At 49.5% G+C, this 20,600-nt stretch overlaps 2 protein-coding genes across 2 annotated transcripts in view; both read left to right on the forward strand.

The window, feature by feature from the left end:
* The window catches only part of ZC3H3 (zinc finger CCCH-type containing 3), a 145,324-nt gene extending 134,900 nt beyond the window's left edge, over positions 1-10,424 (forward strand). Inside the window, exons 12-13 of the mRNA XM_072330057.1 lie at positions 8,192-8,275; positions 8,373-10,424. Of these exons, the coding sequence (XP_072186158.1) occupies positions 8,192-8,275; positions 8,373-8,404 (116 nt within the window). The 3' untranslated portion in view covers positions 8,405-10,424. The remainder of the gene's footprint in view (positions 1-8,191; positions 8,276-8,372) is intronic.
* Positions 10,425-12,851: 2,427 nt separating this feature from the next.
* MAFA (MAF bZIP transcription factor A) lies at positions 12,852-14,879 on the forward strand. Its single transcript, XM_072329235.1, has one exon. The coding sequence runs from the start codon at positions 13,971-13,973 to the stop codon at positions 14,829-14,831; it is 861 nt and encodes a 286-aa protein (XP_072185336.1). The 5' UTR covers positions 12,852-13,970; the 3' UTR covers positions 14,832-14,879.
* The last annotated feature ends 5,721 nt before the right edge of the window (positions 14,880-20,600 follow it).

The raw sequence follows: 20,600 nt of genomic DNA on the forward strand, positions 1-20,600 counted from the left end.
CTTCTGTGATTTCATCTGTGATGCCGTTTTGGGATCTGTGCTCTCCCCACCACATCTATTCAGAGAGGCCTGTACTGGGGAGCACAGTGGTAATTTTCACTTTCTGCTTGCACACCCTGATGGTGACATACAAATTGGTGGGACGGTAAATAAGGAGGAGGACAGGTTATTATTACAGAGTGATCCTAATTGCTTGGTTAAACGGTCACAGTCTGAGAAAATGCGCTTTTAATTCTGACAAGTACAGGAGGAAGGGATTGAAGTGCTGTATGGAAAGGAAGTGGGTGGACTGAGTGTTTGGACACGAGTTTTAGGGACCAACCTGGGCAACAGGTCTTGGTGTGTGTCTGTAGTCTTGGGATATGTACAAATGGCACTGGAAAGGAAGCTCATGGTGTGCTGTCCTCACATGGGAATCAACCTGCAGATGGAAACCCTGGTGGATGGGATGAGCACTTGGTGCATTCCCATCCCATTTACTGTGTTTTGTTCTCCGCTTGGGAAGGTTGAGACAGAGGGTGCACGAGCATCCCAGCCCCTCTGGTAGATGCATGCAGGTAATGGGCGCTTCCATATTTCACCTTCCAGTTAAAATAGCTTATGCTGGAGCCTAACTGGCCTCCCTGCACTAATTGTAAGCAAGCGCACCAATGCAAACCATTCCAATCGAGTGCTAATTTAATTAGAAAGCACCCATTTTAGTTAATTTGTTCGAGAAGATCACTGAAAACTCCTGGAGAGAACAGATGTTCCCCTCTCCCCCGATGAACATTCAGGGGTTTGTAAATGGCTCCACTCAGCCTTGTTTAGGAGAGAAAAGAGGATTTTATAGCTGCAAACGACCCTTTCTGTAAACATTTTACAGCTCTCTGCACGTTTGAGTGACGATAAACCCCGAGCAACTCGGCGGGCTGCAAATTTGCGACCATACGGCTATCATTTTATTGTCATATTTCACGGTCGTAACGTTAATGGAAGATGCTCGCTACAGTCTTTTTTAACGGCTCCGCTGAGCACGCTCAAACACTTTTGCTTTGGAGGAATTCATTGAGGTGCAGCGCTTCTATTTTTTGTTTACAGCTTTCACTTCTGGAGGAATAACTTTGAAAACGCAAATCCCACCCCCTGGTTTACCCTCCCAAACCCAAATCTGTGCCATGTTTCCTTTTTTGCCGTGACCTGCTTGGCTGCTTGGGATGGCAACCCCATGATGTTGGACCCAAACATCTCCCCTTTTGCTGCTCCCAGCCCTTTACATGACTATGATTGGTTCCCCTCACATCAAGAATCCCAGTGGGATGCCATGCGGAAGGTCCCATGGTTCTTCATCTCCTGCAGCATCCCCTTCAACATTACTTCCATCACAAGCTCTTTGATCCAGAACTCTTTATTTTGGCAGCTGGATGAGGCAGATGCCAAAACAAACCTTTGGATTGAGTGGGAGAAGATGACCCAAAGCCTTCTAGAAAGTGTCTGCTTTCTAGATGTAGGTAATGAAAGGGTTGGATGGAAAGGGGTGATCCAAAGATAATGGGAGCCCACACTACAGTTTGTTCCTCTTTTAGGACCTGGGAGAAAATATTATGGGTAAAATACAGGGAACCATTTTTTGTTAGTGTGGTTACAAGCATCTCCTTGACCTTCAGTCCTGGCCATCTTGGTGGCTTCCACCAGACTTGCTCCAGAGTGTTTGTTAATCTCTTACTCAGCAAGAAAACTCCAGTTCTGTCTTTTCCATCCTGGTTACCTTCAGCGGGTGTCTGGGCTGCCTTAGACTTCTCCAAGGATCTGAGTCCTAGCTCAGATCGTGTGTGTAGTGGAACAGAGATCTTGACCCTCCTGGAGGAGTCACTGCCCATTTTTGGAAAGAATCTTGGACATGGTGAAGTCATTGCACCTGTAACTGATCCACCTCTATGACCTCTTCATTAGGTGGGATCACCTCCTGAAATGGGCTGTTCCCTGCAACCTGACATAGGGAAGCTCCTCTGTAAAGTCATCAAGACTGGAGAAGACCTTTGAGATCATCAAATCCAACCATCAACCCCTCTCTGCCCTGCCCGCTCATAGAATCGTTAAGGTTGGAATAGACCTCCAAGACCATCAAGTACAACCATGCACTGGCTCATGGTCTTGCCAGTTCCTGCTTGTGTTCTGTATATACCTCCTCCAAACTCCTTACATTACCAGAACCCCATTTCTTAGTAGGACTGGGTCCTGATGGGTGTCCCCCATCTGCTGGTGCTATAGAAGATCTTTGGTGGGCCTGCTAACTTCTATGGAACTTTCCTGAAGGTCTTGCTTGGTGCATCACCCCAAGAGTGGCAATAGCTCATGACTTTTTGCTGTACCCCTACTTGCTCCATGGCTCTTAGGCACCCATATAGGGGTGAGAAGCTCAAGCAGTGGGTCCAGATAGTGGATCTGGCTGAGGACTGTATTCCTTAGGATTATTCCTTAAGGTTTTTTAGTTTTCTTATTGTAAAATGGCCAATTGAAACTTACAGTAAACCAGATGAATGCTGTGACTTTTTCTGATGGGGCTCTCCATCCAAGTTGGAACCCTCTTTCTCATCCCACATCTGAAAATACTCATTCTGATTTCCCAGTCTGGACCCAACTGCTCGTAAACCATAAAGCATTGCTGTGGTGCCCATGTCCTAACGAAACTCCTCTCCCACCACTATGGCTCATGGTATGCAAGCTTTGTATTTCATAGCTGAAGTTTCATTTAGGAAAGGGAGGCTTGGGGGATGAGATGTAGCAGGGCTGGAAAAGTTCAAAGCTCTTCATCTCTTGGACCAACAGCAACACAGCAAATCAGTCTGGGTCGCCTCTCTCATGACTGGTTGTCTTTTCTCCAAAATGAAGGATTTAAAAAAGAAATGACACATCCTTGAGCAGATGTCGTGGTGATGGGCACTGCCCATCAAAGCACTGGGAGGCTTTTTCCTATCTAGATAGAGCTTCTCCTAACATCTTAGCCTTGAAACCTTTCTTGAGGGGCACAAGTTTTTGATGGAATAGCACCAGGGTGAGTCTTTGGTAAAGTTCTTCTCACTGGATGGATTTAGTGCAGGTCTCAGGCTGCAGGGTTAAGTGTAGGGGTAGTTTCCACCCTATGGCATCATGTGTATTTATTTTCTCCATCTGTGTGTGTCTCAAGCATGATGATTTATTCCTTCCTGCATACCTCCACTGCACACAATGGCATAGGAAATTGCTCTGTACATCACACACAGGCTAGGAGGCAGCCTTGATGTTGTCCAGGATCAAACCTCCTTGTTATCAGCATGACAGATGAGGTGACTGGGAACCAGGTAAAAGATGTTTTCCCTGGCTTGGTGGAAAAATGCATGTGGGATTTTGGTGGAAAAAAAACAGAAATTTCTCCCTCCAGATTATGCATCAACTGGGAGGTGCTGGGACTTATCTTGGTGTTCCGAGTGTTCCCTTTGCTTCCCATGGTATTAATAATTGAGATATTATCAAACTACTGCTCTTCTGCTAATTGCAGCTGTCTCATTGGCCAAAGGGGTTGCTTTGGGGCCTTACACAGAGCCTAGCTGGGTGCAGGAAAGGCTGAACCCCTCATGCTGGGAGAGGGAGGGAGACAAAATATCCCACTGCACTCAGGTTTGGCAAGGAGGGTAGGAATGCGTCTGTATAACAACCAGCTTTCTCTCTGGCAAGGCTTTTTATTCTTTGGTGTAGGAATTTGGAAAGCTGCTAGCAAGCTTTCTCAATGCTATTCATCTTCCCCGCATCCCATCGCTTCACAATTTGGGCATCCTCTACTCATGGAGCAGAGCTGTCATGTGGTCCCCAACAGATGCAGAATGTTTTTGGCTGCTGATCCTTTCCCAATCTGGTTCCGTGCCCCATCTCCCGGCCTGAAAAAATGCAGTAGAAAGTCATTTTTCAACACTCAGCCATCAGCAAAGAGGGGATCTGGGGACAGGGACCAGAACCACCTCTTTTTGTCCCCCATCCAGAGGACTTCCCCATTGGCAGTGTCCCTTTAAGTCCCTTTAAATCCCTTCTCCCCCTTATCTCAGCATCTGGTTGAAGCAAATTTTGTTTAACTTGGGTGCAGCTGGAGCCACATGGCGAGGATGTGTCTGGGGGAAGCCTGGTTTTATTGAAAAATATAATGGTGCCACCTGAAGTGTGATTTACTGCCGTGTCCACTCCTCGGACTTGATAATATATTTCTATTAGATTTCCTTCTTTCACTCCCTTCTCCCAGTGAAGAGTGGCAAGTTTCTCCATCTGCCTGACACCTTCTTAGGCTTAGGCAAAATAAATGTTGATTTTCATCAAAAGGAAGAATGCTGGAAGTCCTAATTCTCTAGCAAGGCTGACAAGCTCAGCAAAAGCAACTCGGCTCTGTGCGCAAGGCTCGTGATCCAGCCCTGCTCCTCTCTTTGGAAGCAGTTCAATCATCGTAATGAAAAAGGGGCTTCTTATCCCTGCTTTCACTAACTAGAAATTATATACCTGGTTCCTGGAAGATGGATTGTGTCGCTCCCGAAATGCAAAGGGGGGGTTGGGGGTGGGAGAGAGTGAAGGCGCGCGAGATGCGACCCAAGATTGATCACGCCATTTGCAGAATCTACCATGCACAAAAGCAGAAAATGTAGTTCTGTCTGCCAGCGCGGGGCTGACTTCTTGATGAGGTCCCCCTATCCTTTCCAGGAGCATCAATAAGACCATCTCCATCCAAGAGTCAAAGTGGGAAACTGAGCTTTGCCGGCTCTTGGTTGCTCGTTTACAGTGTGCTGTGGTTTTATTTCATTACTACTCTTCTTTACACCCCTGCTGCAATTTTTCATAGAAGCATGGAATCACTAAGGTTGGATAAGACCACCAAGATCAAGTCTGATTGTCAGCCCATCCCCACCATGCCCACTTATGGATTCATTAAGGTTGGATAAGACCACCAAGATCAAGTCTGATTGTCAGCCCATCCCCACCATGCCCACTTACAGAATCATTAAGGTTGGATAAGACCACCAAGATCATCAAGTCCGATTGTCAGCCCATCCTCACCATGCCCGCTTATAGAATCATAGTATCATTAAGGTTGGATAAGACCATCGAGATGGTCAAGTCCAACCCCAACCCATCCCCACCGTTCCCACCAAACCATGTCACTCAATGCGGCATCTTCATCATTTTTGAAAGAGTATGTTTAAAATCTCTGCATAAGTCAGGAAGTTAATGGTGGTCGATTTAAAAATCAGCTTCCTGTTAGTTTTGTTGCCTGCTTTGTGGGGTTTTTTTTCCTCCCTAAGAATAAATCTATATTTCTCCTTTTGTAACAATATTTGCTTTGAATTGCAAAGCGTGGTTTCCATGCTGCTGCACCACTATTAGCTAATGAAGTTTCTTCGGCTCCACTGAGGGAATTGAGCCATTTCTGGCAATCCCATCAGATCAAGGATGTGGTCCTCATGGGGCAGCAATAGGAAGCTGCTGATTTTCTTTCTGTAAGAGAAGACAGACTCTTTTAGCAGGATCTGTTTTGATAGAACAAGGGGAAATGGTTTCAAACTGAAAAAAAAAAAAAGAGGAGATTTAGATTGGATATAAGGAATTTCTTTTTTTCCAGTAAGGGTGGTAAGGCACTGGAACAGGTTACCCGGAGAGGTGGTGGAAGCCGTGTTCCTGGAGACATTCAGGGTCATCAGGCTCTGAGCAACCTGATCTAGCTGTAGGTGTCCCTGTCCATTGTAAAGGAGTTGGACTAGATGATCTTTAAGGACCCCTTCCAACTCAGTTTCAACCCTATTTTGTGTTGATGGGCAACAGCACTGCACCTCTTCTGCCATACCCAATGGGAATGCCATGCTGCACAGCCCAAATTACTGGGATGGTAGAAAACTGAATCATACAATCATAGAGTATCCCAAATCAGAAGGGACCCATAAGGATCACTGAGTCTAGCTCCAACTGAGTCTTGGGAAGCTCAGAGGGTTTGAGCTGCTCATGTCACCATTGCTCAAAGCCATATTAGCCTGCGTCACAGGTGACTAATAGCTGAGGCCATCGTGGCTGCCGTGCAGCCCTCTGATGTATGGGTGTTATATTAAGGGTGGAAAGGTGCTAAATGAGCCCTCTTTGTTTTACATAAATTAGCTCCAAAGCTATGTATCACTGCCACGGCACTGTAGACTCTGAGCAAGTTTGTTTACCCAAGTTTAGAAGGGAAGAAGAGCTCACAGAAGTGACCTGCTGCTCCCCTGGCTCCTGGAGGACAATGTGTTTGTGGGCTCCTCATAGGTTTGGTTTGGGGACACTGGTTTTGCAGGAGATCTTCTAAAATGAGGTGCTTTGGATGGCTGAAAAGATAGACTGGGGTCAAACCTGAAACCAGTCATGTAGTACTTGCAACATCTGGATAGGGTTTGGAATGGATTCTTTTTGATTCCTCCATGATATTCTCCTCATGTAGTCCCAGATGAGTAGGGGTTTCTCCAAGTAGGTCTCATTGCTCAGCAACCTGTGGATCCCTTTTCCTGGGAGAACCTCCTTTTCCCTTCCACATTCATCTCAATGTCTTGTCCTCTCTCAAGTTAGCCCCCATGCTTCTGGCCTCCCTGTATTAAAAGTTCTTGCCCAGCAAGTAGAACCCCATGGCCACCTCCCTTAAGGAGGAAAAGGAATATGAGAAACTCTGCAGAAAGGTACGTTCTGTTGCCATCAAAACAGAGGAGGACTTCACAGTCTGCTATGGTCATAAGGTGTGCATGGGGTTGTCCTACAAAAGGGTCATCTCCAAAAGGATCTTTGTAGGGTTTCAGCTTTATAGGAGTATGTGGGACTCTCTTTAAGGTGTGCTGGCCATACGAAGGCATGGTTAGTTTTCCCCTGCTCCTGTACCTTGTTGCTGCTTTGCTTCCAGCCATCTCTCTAATACATTAAGCACCCATAAAGAATTTTGTTCACCTGCTCTTCCAAGGGAGTGATGGATTGGGGAATGCTGAGGGGGCTCTTGGGGGGCCCAAAACCCTGAGCTCTGAGAGCAGAGCTGCATCTGGAAACCGAGAGCAGAAAGTCCCTGTTCAGACCAATGCTGATCTTGTTAATAGTGTAAATATACTCTGAAGAGGCATTGCTTTCTACATATCTCCACACTGGCCTTCTGAAACAACGCTCCAGTGCACCCAGGGATACTCAGGGGGGTGGCTGATCATTTATCCATCAAATCCCTGCATAAGATCATCCTCCAGCCCTTGCGTGCTGGGACCCAGCTAGATGGCAGCAACACTCTCCGGAGCTCCAGAGCAATTCTCATCACAGCACAGACTGAATCCCCAAACCCCCTCCTGTCTTCACGGGCAGCAGCGATTTATCACCAGGCTTGTCATCACGGGGTCGTGAAACCCATCAGCTATGCGGCCCCAAATCCCCAGGCAGGTTTTTGGTTATCATTTTTCCTTCTTGCTATCTCGTCATCGCCGATTAACGGCTCAGATGGCTGCGGGTGCCTCCGGAACACATTTGAGTCATGGGTCCCTTCATGTCCCATTTCAGGAGGTTGGAACTAGAAGATCTTGAAGGTCCCATGCAATCGAACCCACTCCATGTCTGCAGGGTGATAGGAATATCCCCAAAGCTTTTCACTAGAGTGCCAAGAGTGAACCTCTTGCTTGTTGGTGCTCTGCTCTGTGACCTTCCTTGTGCTGCAGCTTAAAGATTCAACTACTTTATGTTTTGACCATAATTTCGGGAGCTTACAATGAATTCAGTGCACAGTGATGTGGTGAGAGCCATAGGTGCCTTCCTTCCATGCTGCTTGCTTGGGGGCTGAGGATGCTCAATGGGGATTTGGGGAACCAGTCAGCTCTGTCCTGGCCACCCCAAGGGTAGAAAAGGGACACCAATACACACTGTGGGGGGAGGGAGACACGTGTCCTCAACAGCAGCTGGCAGAGCAGTGGTGGAGCATCACCCAATCTCAAGCTGCAGAAAACCCTGCTAACACCAGAGCCCATTTTAGATGAGGTCTCAATTTTGGGGCACGCTCTCCTTCAAGGAAGAGCAGCTCCCATGGGAATCATAGAATCATTAAGGTTGGAAAGACCAATACGATCATCTAGTCCAACCATCAACCCGTGGGCAGTTGGGCAGAAAGGGCAGGGTCTTTGATTGACATTCTCCTCTTTTTGTCCCTTTCTCCTTCCAGGTGGCACCAAATGGAAAAGAACCTCAATGTGGGCGACCTTACAGGACTCAGAAAGCACCACTCAGGAGGAGGGAAGTAGTAGAGGTGAGACCTTTTCCCATGCCACCTTTCAGAGGTGGAACTCAAAGCCTTAGAGGCACAGTGGGATGCAATTCCACCTTTTTGCTTTCCTCCTTTCCAGGCAAACAGCTGCAAATCAAACCCAGGCTGTGATCATTGTCCCCGTGGCAGCTGACCAGCTCAGGAAACACTGAGCCAGGCATTGCCTGGCGCCTACCTCAGGACACCGTGCCGGGACACGGCACCTTCTTTTTTGTTGTTCAATCTTCTGGGATATTGTTTCACCAGAGAGCCTGGCAGTGGCATGGAGGAGCATTCCCTCAGCCCCGCCCCTCAGGGAGGTGGTTTTTGTTGAAGTATTTTAAGTTTGAGAATAAATTCTGGTTTAAGTTGGTTTATTTAAGGCTCCTGGGGAGGATGAAGAGTAGAGATGTTCAACCAGTCAAGCGCGTGGACGCTGCTTGGGTGCGGGATACAAGCACCCTACGGTTATCCTTGGTCATATGCTTGCATTCAGACCCCTTGCTCTATTTGGGATGAGGTACCCGGTGGTCTCAAGTCATCATGGTGGGGTGTAGCATGACACAAAGTTCCCACATAGGTTGGAATTTCCATGCCAAAAGCCCACCTGCATCCTGCTCCATCCCTTATTGTCAGGAGCAGCACTGAGCTCAGACCAATGCTGCATCCCAGAGAGGTTGTGCTCTCTTGGAGATCCAAACTCGCTTTTTTGGGGATCTTTGGGTCCCTGTGAATCCAGATGGGAGCAAAAGCAGCTCCCAGTCTGGTAGGAAATAACAACTGCAGTGTGTCATGGGCACAACCTCAATGCTCAACTGCCGTCCCTCATGCATTATTAATCTCGATATCTCACAGCATCCCAGGGGGATGCCTGTTCATCCTGACCCTTGATGCTCCCCTTCACCAGCCCTGATCCGTGTGACGAGTTGTGCCAATCTCAGCTCCTCCTGTAGAGCAAGGAGCTGATAAAAGTTGGATCGTGGGTCTGATTGCTGCCACTGTGCGGATGGATGGAGGCACTGATGGCTGTTGATAGCGCTCAGTCTATTGGCCAGGTTTTGGTTTTCCTGCTCCATGCCTTTATCTCCATGATTTAAAGGCTTGTGGGGGAGCCCTCTGCCAAGCAGATTTCTGCTGGCTCTGCAGCTTTTGGAATGCTGCCACGATTTTTTTGCATCCGTGGATTCAATTTTCAGAGTGGTTTTGGGGTGGTGGATGCCGCTCCCTGACACTGAGGACGGGTCAGCCCTTGCCAAGAGATGCCAAGAGGCGTGATTTGCTCATCTGTTGTCCTTAAATAGCAAGATTTACCTACCTGTTAGGCAGTACCTTAGGGCAAACTTTATTTTAAGAGCCCTGCGGGGAAAAGGCAGCAGCATTGCACAGTTGAGGACTGTGTGTGTCCCATAGGGGCAGTGCCACAGTTCTACATGCACGTGCCAATCTTTGCACCACAAATGCATTTTGCTTGGTCCTGATGCTCATGGCATCACCCCCACTCATCCCACTGGAGCTTGGATGAACCCATGACCCCCCAACCTCTGGCATTTCCAACACGAAGGCAGCTCTGTTGTCTCCAGGGAGCAGGCACCCAGGTGTGCTTGGCCATGGGATGGGTGACAATGTCACCGTGTTGCCGCCGGGCTCAGGTGTACAAACAGCTCCAATAAAGCTGATGGCTGCATTTTCACACCCAGAACATCCCCCAGAGGAGCTGTTTGTGTGCACCCCATAGAGGATGGGGGCACAGACTGGAAGGCTCCCCCCTACCCAGCTTCTAAAAAGGGGTGGAGTCATGGGATTTATGGCCAGCAGAGTTCCCGGTTCATATTTCACCCCAAATGCCCAACACATGGCTCGGGTAACTTGGGGCATGGCAGGCCACCAAAGGCACTGTGTCATCGATGCTTGTCATCTCTTGAAGAAGGGCAGAGAAATTAAGAGCGGGGAACCCTACTGCTCCACCCTTCTTCTGCTTTCTGCACCGATTTGGGGTTTCGTGTGCCCATCTCTATGGGAAAATTCAACCAAGCATTCTGTGTGGAGTTTCTCTCTCTCTTTTTTTAATAAAGTTGTTGTCGTCCCCATTGTTACTAAATGTCTTTTATTGACGTGTGCATTTTTGTATTTAAATAAAAGAGTTTCTGCCTGGAGCTTTGCTCATCTTTCAGCATTATGATTCTACCAGAGTCATGCAGTGGGTGGGAAATGGGCACAAATGCCCCCACGTTCTACCCTTGAGGAAGCTGAACACGAAAACCCGCATCTTCCAACTTCAGGGTTTTTATGTAATACCCCAATCTGAAAATTCAGATATTTAGAGAAATTTCTTCTCAGAAAGAGAAGAACATGCATTGGAACAGGCTGCCCATGGAGGTGGTGGAATAACCATCCCTGGAGGTGTGCAAGAAACACGGTTTCCTCATCGAAAACCTGAATTCACCAATAACGATGAGCGCCAAGGTCCCCAGGGATGACCATTACAAGGTGTTAGTGTCCAGGAGCTTTGGCCAAGCGCTCAGTGATGGGCACAGCGGGGTTTTATCCATGCCTCTTGGATACTGCCTTAAGGCAAGAAAGCATTGCATGAGCCCGGCCCTATGGAACAGCAGAAGGAGGAGGGAGGGGGGATACGGGGCAGTGTTTCTGGAGGGCATCGTAAACATTTCCTGGAAAACCCTCAGGCACAGTCCAGGGCTGCTGGCACAGCTTTTGGTCCCCTGCCGGGGAAGCAGGTGCCAGGGTAGCATCACCCTCAAGCTCACTTTTCTGCCCATCATCAGGGTGGCTGCCCTCAGCCTTCCCTCCCCCTTCTCCGTCCCATGTCTTCACGCAATTTTAACCTTTCTAGGATTATTTCTGACCCTTCCTTCAGGTCAGATCTGTGCCGCGGTGGCCAAAGGATGATCACAGGGATGGTGCCACCACTTTTGGGGTGCCACCACTTTTGGGTGGTTGCATATCCCGGTATCCCCTCCATAACCCCATTTCTGCACCCTTGCCAAATCTAACAGCAATTTGGGGAAACTGAGGCAGCATTGATATGGGATCTTGGTGCCCATCCATACTCCAAGGGTTAAAGGGCCACAGGAGCTAAAAGCAAAGGGTGACGCGATCCCGCTGCCATCCCGCGCCCTCCAACCTGGTTATGTCACTCGACCGCCTGCAAGTAAACTTAGATGACCAACGTGACGTGGTGGGGATGGAAAGGATGGGGCTAAAAATACCAAGCGATGGCCCCGCTTGGATCCTGGCCTGATCCTAATCCCTCCATGGCTCCTGTCCACTGCTGGTGATTCCAATTGGGTACCCCAACGATGCTCAATGGAGGTGGAACCCACTGGGTTGTGGCATCCCAATGACACCGCACTGGAGGTCATAGAGTTATTGCAAATTCTATTTTCAATTTCTGGGGCATTTTTTTTTCCCTTATTCTGTGTTGTTTCAGGTGGTTTCCAAGCTGGAGGAACACAAGAAAACATGGTTAAAACGCCCTACAAGATGGATTTGTATTACTTCACAGCATTGCAAAACCATCCATTGACTTTCTTGCATCCTACCGCACCTTTATATCACCTCCATCCCATGGGGGCAGGCTGTGGTGGTGTCATGGTGGCATCCTCGTGGGTTTGGATGAAGGACCCCATAAGATGGAGGTGGTCCATGCCACGAGCATAGTGGCATCCCTGTGCCTCAGTTTCCTCTGGACACATTGTGCCATGTGCTTTATCCTTGGCTCTGCTGTGCATCCCCATGCCAAGCCTAAACCCTCTAACACCACCCCTGACCCCATTATCATTAACCCCCAAAGCTCTCCAAGTGCTGGGGCTCCCCAAACACCCTCCTCCCTCCCGTGCTGCCAGCCCCACCAGCCACGAGGTGGCAGGGCTGGGAGAAGCATCCACACCTGGCCTACATCCCAAAGGATGCTCAGCACCCCACAGCATCCCAGCACAATGGGATCCCATGCACTGGGCTGCTTTTTACCCTGTAACCCCTACATCAACACTTGCATTCACCTTATAATGCCTGTGTTCACCCAATAGCCCCTTTGTTCACTCTGCATTCACGCCTCAAAGTGATGTCACAGCTCCGAGATGCTCAGTTGAATTTTGGGTGCTTTTCACCCCGATTTTACCACATTTTCGGGTTTGTTTGTTTTTTTTTCCTCATTCTTTTGGGTTTCTTGGATGGAAATTGACGGGTTTGGGTTTGTTTTTTTTTTTCCCATCATTAACGATCCTTGCAACGTGCTTGGGGTGGTGGCCGGGAGCTTGGAAGGTGAGTGCCTACAGGGGGTGCCTATAGGGGGGTGGTACCCATAGGGGAAAGCTCTATGCTACCCTCCTGCGGGGCTCCCGCAGGCAGCGCCGCTCTCACTCCTCTCACTGATTGACAGCCACCCAGGGACGTTGCCATGGGAATATGTAAATATCCTCGGGCGGTCGCCTCTCTGATTGGATGACGGACCCTAAGACCCGCCTTAGGGGCGGGTATAAAGGGGGCTCTCCCCATATATAAGGCGAAGGGCTCCATTCAGCGCTGTGCCGCGGAGGGTGCGGGCGGGGAGAGGGTAGCGGTGCGTCCCCCCGCCCGCTTGGTCTCCGGGGGAGGGGAGAAAAGGAGGAGGAGGCCGAGGGCAGAGGAAGGCTTACAGCCCTGGGGGGGTGGGGTTGGGGCAGGTGCCAAGGGGAAGGCAGGAAGGGGCGGGCAGGGCGCTGCCCCATTGCTCGCCATTGGGAGGCAGCGTAGGAACCGCAGAGAGAGCTCCGGGCATCCCGCACTGTGCGTCCCGTGGTGCGTTCAGTTCTTAGGTGGAAGCTGGGGTTAGAACTCCGGTGCGTGTGGCTGTGGGAGCCGGAAAACTCCCGTCGGGACCCCCAGCAGACGTTCGGCGGAGTTGAGCTGAAGTCCGAGACAAAACAACGTCGGAGGTTCTTCGGAGTCGAGCTGCATCTTGGAACAGAGCCTCCCAGAATCGTTTCGTCGGACTTTTGGGGTTGAAGTCGGCAGCAGAACCTCAGTGGACGTTTCTCGGTGCCGGGCTGAAGTTCGGAGACGAAAACCCCTACCGGAGATTTCCTGGAGCTGAGTAGAAGCAAAACACCGTCGGAGTGCCGCTGGAATTTGGTTGAAGTCGGCGACGAATCCCTATCAGAGGTGTCCGGAATTGAACTGAAGCAAAACCTCATCGGAGTTTCCCCGCAGTTAGGCTGAATCCTGGAGCCGGAGTCCCCAGGAACGGTTCCGTTGGAGGTTTTCCTCGGAGCTGGGTTGAAGCAAAACCCCTTTTTAGAGGCTTGCCAGAGTTGAACTGAAGTTAACAACAAAACTCCGTCAGAGAATCCCCGGAGCTGGGGCTGAAGTCGGTGACAAAAGAACCTCTGGAGGTACACGGGGTTGAGCTGAAGCAAAACCCCATCGGAAATTCCCAGGAACCGGGGCTGAAGCCGTTGGCAAAACCCCATTGCAAGTTCTCTGGATTTTGGCTGCATCCCGGAGCCGAGTCTCCCCGAGCGCCGTCCTGTCAGAAGTACAGTGAAGCCCCCATCGGAGCCTGAAAGGACAAGGGAAAAGAAAGCTTTTCACCTCGGACAGCCCGACTTCACCCCCCCATTGCGGAACCTCAGCGGAGGTTTCCTGCTCTCAGCCCCGCTCCAAGCGGCGGGGGGACTTTTTCCCCCCTCCATGGACTGAGATGGCCTCGGAGTTGGCCATGACTGCGGAGCTGCCCACCAGCCCCCTCGCCATCGAATACGTCAACGATTTCGACCTGATGAAGTTTGAAGTGAAGAAAGAGCCGGCGGAGGCCGAGAGGCTGTGCCACCGCCTGCCTGCTGGTTCTCTTTCTTCCACCCCTCTCAGCACCCCGTGCTCCTCCGTGCCTTCCTCGCCCAGCTTCTGCGCTCCCAGTCCCGGTGGGCAACCGAGTGCTGGTCCCACAGCCGCTCCCCTGGGCTCCAAACCGCAGCTGGAGGAGCTGTATTGGATGTCGGGCTATCAACACCACCTCAACCCCGAAGCGCTCAATTTAACCCCGGAGGATGCTGTGGAAGCATTGATCGGCGCTCCGCACCACCATCATCATCACCATCAGAGCTATGAGTCTTTCCGGCCTCAGCCCTTTGGGGGAGAGGAGCTGCCCCCGGCCGCCCACCACCACAACGCCCACCATCACCATCACCACCACCACCTGCGCTTGGAGGAGAGGTTTTCCGACGATCAGTTGGTGAGTATGTCGGTTCGGGAGCTCAACCGGCAGCTGCGGGGATTCAGCAAGGAGGAGGTGATTCGCCTCAAGCAGAAGAGGAGGACCTTGAAGAACCGAGGCTACGCTCAGTCCTGTCGCTACAAGCGGGTCCAGCAGAGGCACATCCTGGAGAACGAGAAGTGTCAGCTCCAGAGCCAAGTAGAGCAACTCAAGCAAGAAGTTTCCCGTTTAGCCAAGGAGCGGGATCTGTACAAAGAGAAGTACGAGAAGTTGGCAGCGAGGGGCTTCCCCCGGGAGCCATCCCCTCCCGCAGCCCCCAAAACTACCGCCGCTGACTTCTTCATGTGAGCCCGGGGTGGGGTGAAGCTGGGGGGGGGGGGGGGGGGTGACATTACAATGCCCCTTCGCCCCCCCCCCCCCCCCCGCTCCCTCCTTCCCCCCCCAATGTGGGGAGAGCAAACAATCTGCTTGTATAAAAATATATATATATATTATTTTCTTCTGAAAAGTTGTTCCGAAAACCCGGGGGAAAATGGGACCCCCCCCCCCAACCCCTCCCTCTCCCCAACCCCATCAGGACTTAGACTGGAAAGGGAAAGGGGGTCTTGGGGTGAGGGGACGCATCCCATAGACCTCCCCCTGTGTGGGGAGAGGGGGATGCATCCTGTAGACTCCTTATCCAGGGGGAGCAAACAATCTGCTTGTATGAAAAGTATTTTCTTCTGGGGGGGGGGAAAAAAAGCATGGGGAAATGAGACCCCCCCCCCCCCCCCCCCCCTCCTCAACCCCATCAGGGCTCGAGCTGGAAAAGGAGGGTCCTGGGGATGAGAGGGGAAGGAAGGACGTCCTATAAAACCCCTCATATGGGAAGAGAAAACAATCTGCTTGTATTTAAAAAAAGAAGAAACATATTTTCTTCCGAAAATTACGGGGGAATGGGATCCCCAACCCCATAAGGACTCGGACTGAATCTAAGAAAGGGGGTCCTGGGAGGGGGGCGGAAAGGCAGAGGAGACGTGGAGCCAGCCTGCATGCGGGACGTGTACGGCGTGCCGCCCCCAGAGCACTAGCCCCCTCCACCCTGCGTGTTTAACACCCCCTCCTTTAATTACCATGTATTATTATTATTATGAGTTCATTTCGGGGTGCCCCTCTGCATTGTCCTGAGGGTGGTGGTGTGTGGGGAGGGTGGGGGGGGAGGTCTGGCAGCGCTGTGCCCTGCCCGGCCCCCACTACCTGCACCCCAACCTGAGCCACTCTTTAACTTATTTACCGCCCCCCCCTTCCTCCTCCTTGTACATATGAAGAAACTAGTTTAGTTTTTAGGATTTTTGTTGTTGTTTGTTTTTTTTTCCCTGCTTTTTTTTGTTGTTGTTGTTTTGTTGTTTGTTTGTTTTTTTTCCTGAGCCTATATTTTGCTTGGTGATTTATGAAGAAAACAAAAACACGATAAAACCATTAAAAAAAAAAACAAAAAAAACACAAAAAAAAACCACAAAAAAAAATAACACCACAAAAACACGAGTCTTAAAAGTTTGTATGTAATAGCATGCAAATAATATCCGAGTTAATTTAATGATATTGGGAAGAAGCCGAATGCACTATATACAGGAATCGATTGGGTTAAATAATACTGTTTTATAGAGATTTAAAGTTATCTATGCTCTTAAAAATGGAAAAGAAACATGGGGGGGAGGGAGGGGGGGGATAACAATTAGAGCGACCTGAAAGGCAATAGAGTAATATATGAACTGCGAACGGTTGGCTGCTATCTCACTATGCACCAGATTTATTTATTAACCCTCTGGGATACGAATTATTTTAACCTCGGCGTTGACAAAAGGAGAGGAAAATGCACATTATTTCTCTGCGCCAATTAAAAACAAAAGAGAGGGATGGGACATTTGGGGGGGGGGGGAGGGGAATAAGTAGACTTTGTGCAATTGTGCTCGGAGTGGAAGCCGAGGAGCGGGGCGGTTTGTTGGGTTGGTTTCTATTTCTTTTAATGTTGCTTATTTAAAGAAGGAAACAAAAACAAACGCATATGAGAACTATTAATTATCTGTTGGGGGGGTGGGAGGGGAGAACTGATAATTAATCACGGGGTGGGTTGAGGGGTGGGAGGTTGAACCCAGGAGGGTGTTTTGACGAAGCGAGTTTTGGTGCATTTTAAGGGACTGATGGTGCGGAGCGTTTTTAACGACCTGTTGTTTCGATTTGTGACGGTTTTAACGATGTTGCATCAAGATAAAAAAGAAAAAGAACAAACTTATATTCAACTAAAGCCTGGGTCGGTTGTTGTCTTGACTCGTGGACCTCCGTGGCTTTGCCTTTTTGTTTTAGGGTTGGGTCCCTTTTCCCCCTTCTCCCGTGTGTCGCGGTACTGGGGGGGTGGGAGGCTTATTGGGTGACTCTTTGTTTTCCATCATTGTCGGCTTTACTTCCAAGGATGGAGCGCAGCTCCCCGCTCTTGTCCCGCTGTGCTTTTTGCTTTTTCCCTTTTTTTTTCTGCCTTTTTTTTTCTTGTGTGTGTTGTTTTGTTTTTCTTTCCAGCCATGCATTTCCCCAATCCCTGTATCCTGTGCGCCCCGGAGACCTTTGTCCCCGTGGTCACCGAAAAGTCACCTCCGTCCCAACGTGGGGATTATGGATCCTGTTGGACCTCAGCTCAACCGAGCTTGATTTTAAATGGTAATACGTTTTAATTTCATTCTTGTTTTTCCCCTTTTCGCTGCTCTCTTCTGAGTTGTTGGTTTTGTTTGCTTTTTAAAAACAAGGGAGTAGGAAAACAAACCGAAAATAACCCCCCCGTAAAAAAAAAAGGGACTCTTCCTCCAAAGGAAAACCTCCAAAATTGACTTTTTCCCTAAAGAAACCCATAAAATGAGCATTATAAGCCAAAAGAATGGACTTTTTTTTTCCCCTAAAGGGAAAGATTTAGGCTCAGGTTTTTGCAGTTCTTTCGGAGTCGGTTGGGTCTGTGCGTTCCCGGCGGCTCCGCTCCGCGCTGCCGTAATAGACGGGGCACAGCCATTGCTGTGCAATTCCAGCTTCTTTTTTCACCATGCTGGGGCAGTGAGCACTGCGGGGCAGTTTGCAAAAGAGCTTTCTGAGCTTGTTCTTATATATATATTTTTTTCATTTTTACATTCTTTTTCCTATATTTTTTTTTACCCAGTCGCACCATGATCCCTCCCGGCTCCTGCCCTGTTTCACCTTCCCAACACGGAATAACCTCACTGCGCCAAGGCAACTCCTCTCTATCCTGCTTTCCTCATCCATTTTGGACTCTCAGGAACCAAAAATGCCTTTTTTTTAAGATTTATTTATTTATTTTTCCAAGGGTTTTTTTTTCCTGGCTGTTTTGTGTCAGGCTTTTGTGCTGGGAGCTGGGGTGCATGGAGGGGTCCTTGTGCCACGCGTGATGCGCCGGGACTGAAAGTTTTGTGGGATCTTTAGGGTCTATCACCCCTTTTTCCTATTGTTATTTCATGTCTGAAAGCTTTGCTATCCACACCCCAATCTCTGCTGCCCCACTCGGTTTCTTTCTAGGACTTTGCTTCCTCTCTTTGCTATTTGTTAGGGGGGGAGCGTATCACGTCTCTCCCCATTGGGGTGCAGCCAATTTCCTTATATCAACCACATCTCCCTTCCTTAGTCTGCTACATTTTTGGAGCACATTTCCAACTGTTGGTTCTGCGAGTAAATAAATGAGAGTCTGGGGAGGGAGAGGAAGGGGTCTGGGTCTAACGCTTCCCTGAATCACGCTGCTCAGTATGAGTATCCCTGATCTAGGCCACCCCATCTCCATCCCTGTTCCTCCTTCTGTGGTCCCCCCTGTTAAATCTGTAGGGTTCACTGAGCGCTGTTCTGGGATGGAAGAGCAGCATTGGCTATAGCATTTGGGGGGGAATGCTGCCATAAGGGGTCTCACCCTGGGGTTTGCCACCCCATGATAACTTCCCCCATTGATCCTGAAGCGTGGGCATTTTGGGGACTGAACATGCTTCTCTTTTTCCCCTCTTCCTGGTCTATGAGAGCAGATCTGTCTCTGCAACCGCTATCCGCACAGAGGTGATCCACGCTCCTTGCACTGCTGCAATTAATTGTTTTGTTTTAATTTTTACATATTGTATATATTTTTTTCTCTCCTTACTCTGATTTATTTTCTTCTGGGAAAACCCCAGTTAAGGGAAAAGCCCCAAATCATAACTGTATTAACAGCGGGGTTCTGCTCCTGAAGAGGACCGTAGCATCCACGGATGATATCTGGGGGCAGAATCACCACCTTCTATGCTCATTCTTTGTCCCCTTGCAGCACGGGGGTGCAGCTCACAGAATGGGGGCCCACGTTGTCCCCCATCACCCTGCCTCATTCATGGCACATGCTGGTCCTTAACCCTTAGAATTCTGTGTGAGGCTGCAGGGTTTGGGGCTGCCCCTTGTTGCTTCCATGCCTCCTTCCAGCAAAGCACTTTTAAAGCTTCACCGGCATTTACAGTGTGACACAGACATCGTTGGGCTGGGAAATACCTGCAAAGCCCTTCTTCCATCATTCCCTATCAATAAAGGTAGGATAAAGAGTGCATTCCACAAAATCACCATCTGAAACCCTACAGCAACCCACACCTCCTTACCCCCAAGCGCATATCACAGCTTCCAGCCAAGCAAAGCCACCCGTAACCCGTTTCAGCTCGGCGTTGCCCTCCGTCGTCACGTAGATGGGGGTATCAATGCATCATCATGGAAGTACCCCTGGATTATTCCTCATCAATTATTGATAATGATCCTCTGTAGGGTTTACTCCTGAGGCGCCTCGGCACGCTCTGCCCAAGTCCTGACATCTTGGTAACACGAGCTCCACGCTGCAGCCCTGCGATATTCAATCATGCTGGGGAAGCTCGGAATGAATTCGGGGGCTGCAAAAAAGTACAAATTAACTCAAGTTTTCTACACCAAATCCTTTCCCCCAGCATAATGTCAGCGTTATGCATTGCAGTGCTGGGCTCAGGGCTGCTGCTGGTGTAGGCTGGAGTTGTTTATTTGGGTTTTTTTTTCTGGTGGGGGGGAATTGGCCAAAGTTTGCCTTTTGCAAGCTCCGTGCCTGGCTCCTTCCTCAGTGTTCTGCTGCCCTGATCCCTATATAGAAGTACACCTATAGGTATAGATCACGCTGGAAATACATCGCTAATTTGCTTCTGACAGCTCCTGGGCTCACTCTGCTTTGGCAATTGCATGACTCGTCCCTACAGCTGGGATTTATTCCCAGCAAACTGCTTATCGCTGTGCCTCCCTCGTGTCTCTTTTGCACTGATACTGCTGAGATCTTCCTGGATGCAAGAAAACCTCATGCACAACATGATCCCAAATCCTAACTTCTGTGTGCACGGTGTTTTTACAGGGGTTTTTAAGACTCTTTGCATGTGAGGGCATTGGTCCTACGACGTAGGACCTTGTGGTGTCACCAACTCCAAGTGGTGGAAATAAAAGAAATTTCCAAACAAGATTGGACTGAGAGTGTTAATGGGGGAATAACATAGCAGTGGGTGGTGGGATGCAGGATATGGGATGTGGAGGGTTGGATGCAATATATGAGTTATTGGATGTAGGATACGGCCTATGGTGGGATGCAGCATTTAGAGTCTGGGATGTGGGAAGCTGGGGGGAAGATATGAGGTACGGGACACAGGATAGGGGATATTGGAGGTGGGATGCAGGATGTGGAATGTTGGGTATGAGATATATAGGACACAGGTTATGGGGTGTTGGAGATGGGATATGGTGGGAAGTGGGATGCTAGATATGGGCTATGGAGTGCATGATGATTTGGAGGGAGATGGGATGCAGAGTGTGGGAGGTTGGGTGCAGGGTATGGGCTATGGGCTACAGTGGAATGTGGGATGTAGTCGGTATGGGCTATATGGGATGTGTGATATGGGATACAGGGCACAGGTTATGGGGCACTGGAGATGAGATGTAGGAGACTGGATGCAAGATATGGGCTTTGGGATGAATGATATGGGATTCAGGATTTATGCTATGGGGTATTGGAAGTGGGATGTAAGTCATGGACTATGAAATGAGGTGGGATGCAAGATAGGGGATGTGAGATACAGG

Source organism: Excalfactoria chinensis, chromosome 2, assembly GCF_039878825.1.
Source record: "Excalfactoria chinensis isolate bCotChi1 chromosome 2, bCotChi1.hap2, whole genome shotgun sequence".
NCBI classification, from domain to species: Eukaryota; Metazoa; Chordata; class Aves; order Galliformes; family Phasianidae; genus Excalfactoria; species Excalfactoria chinensis.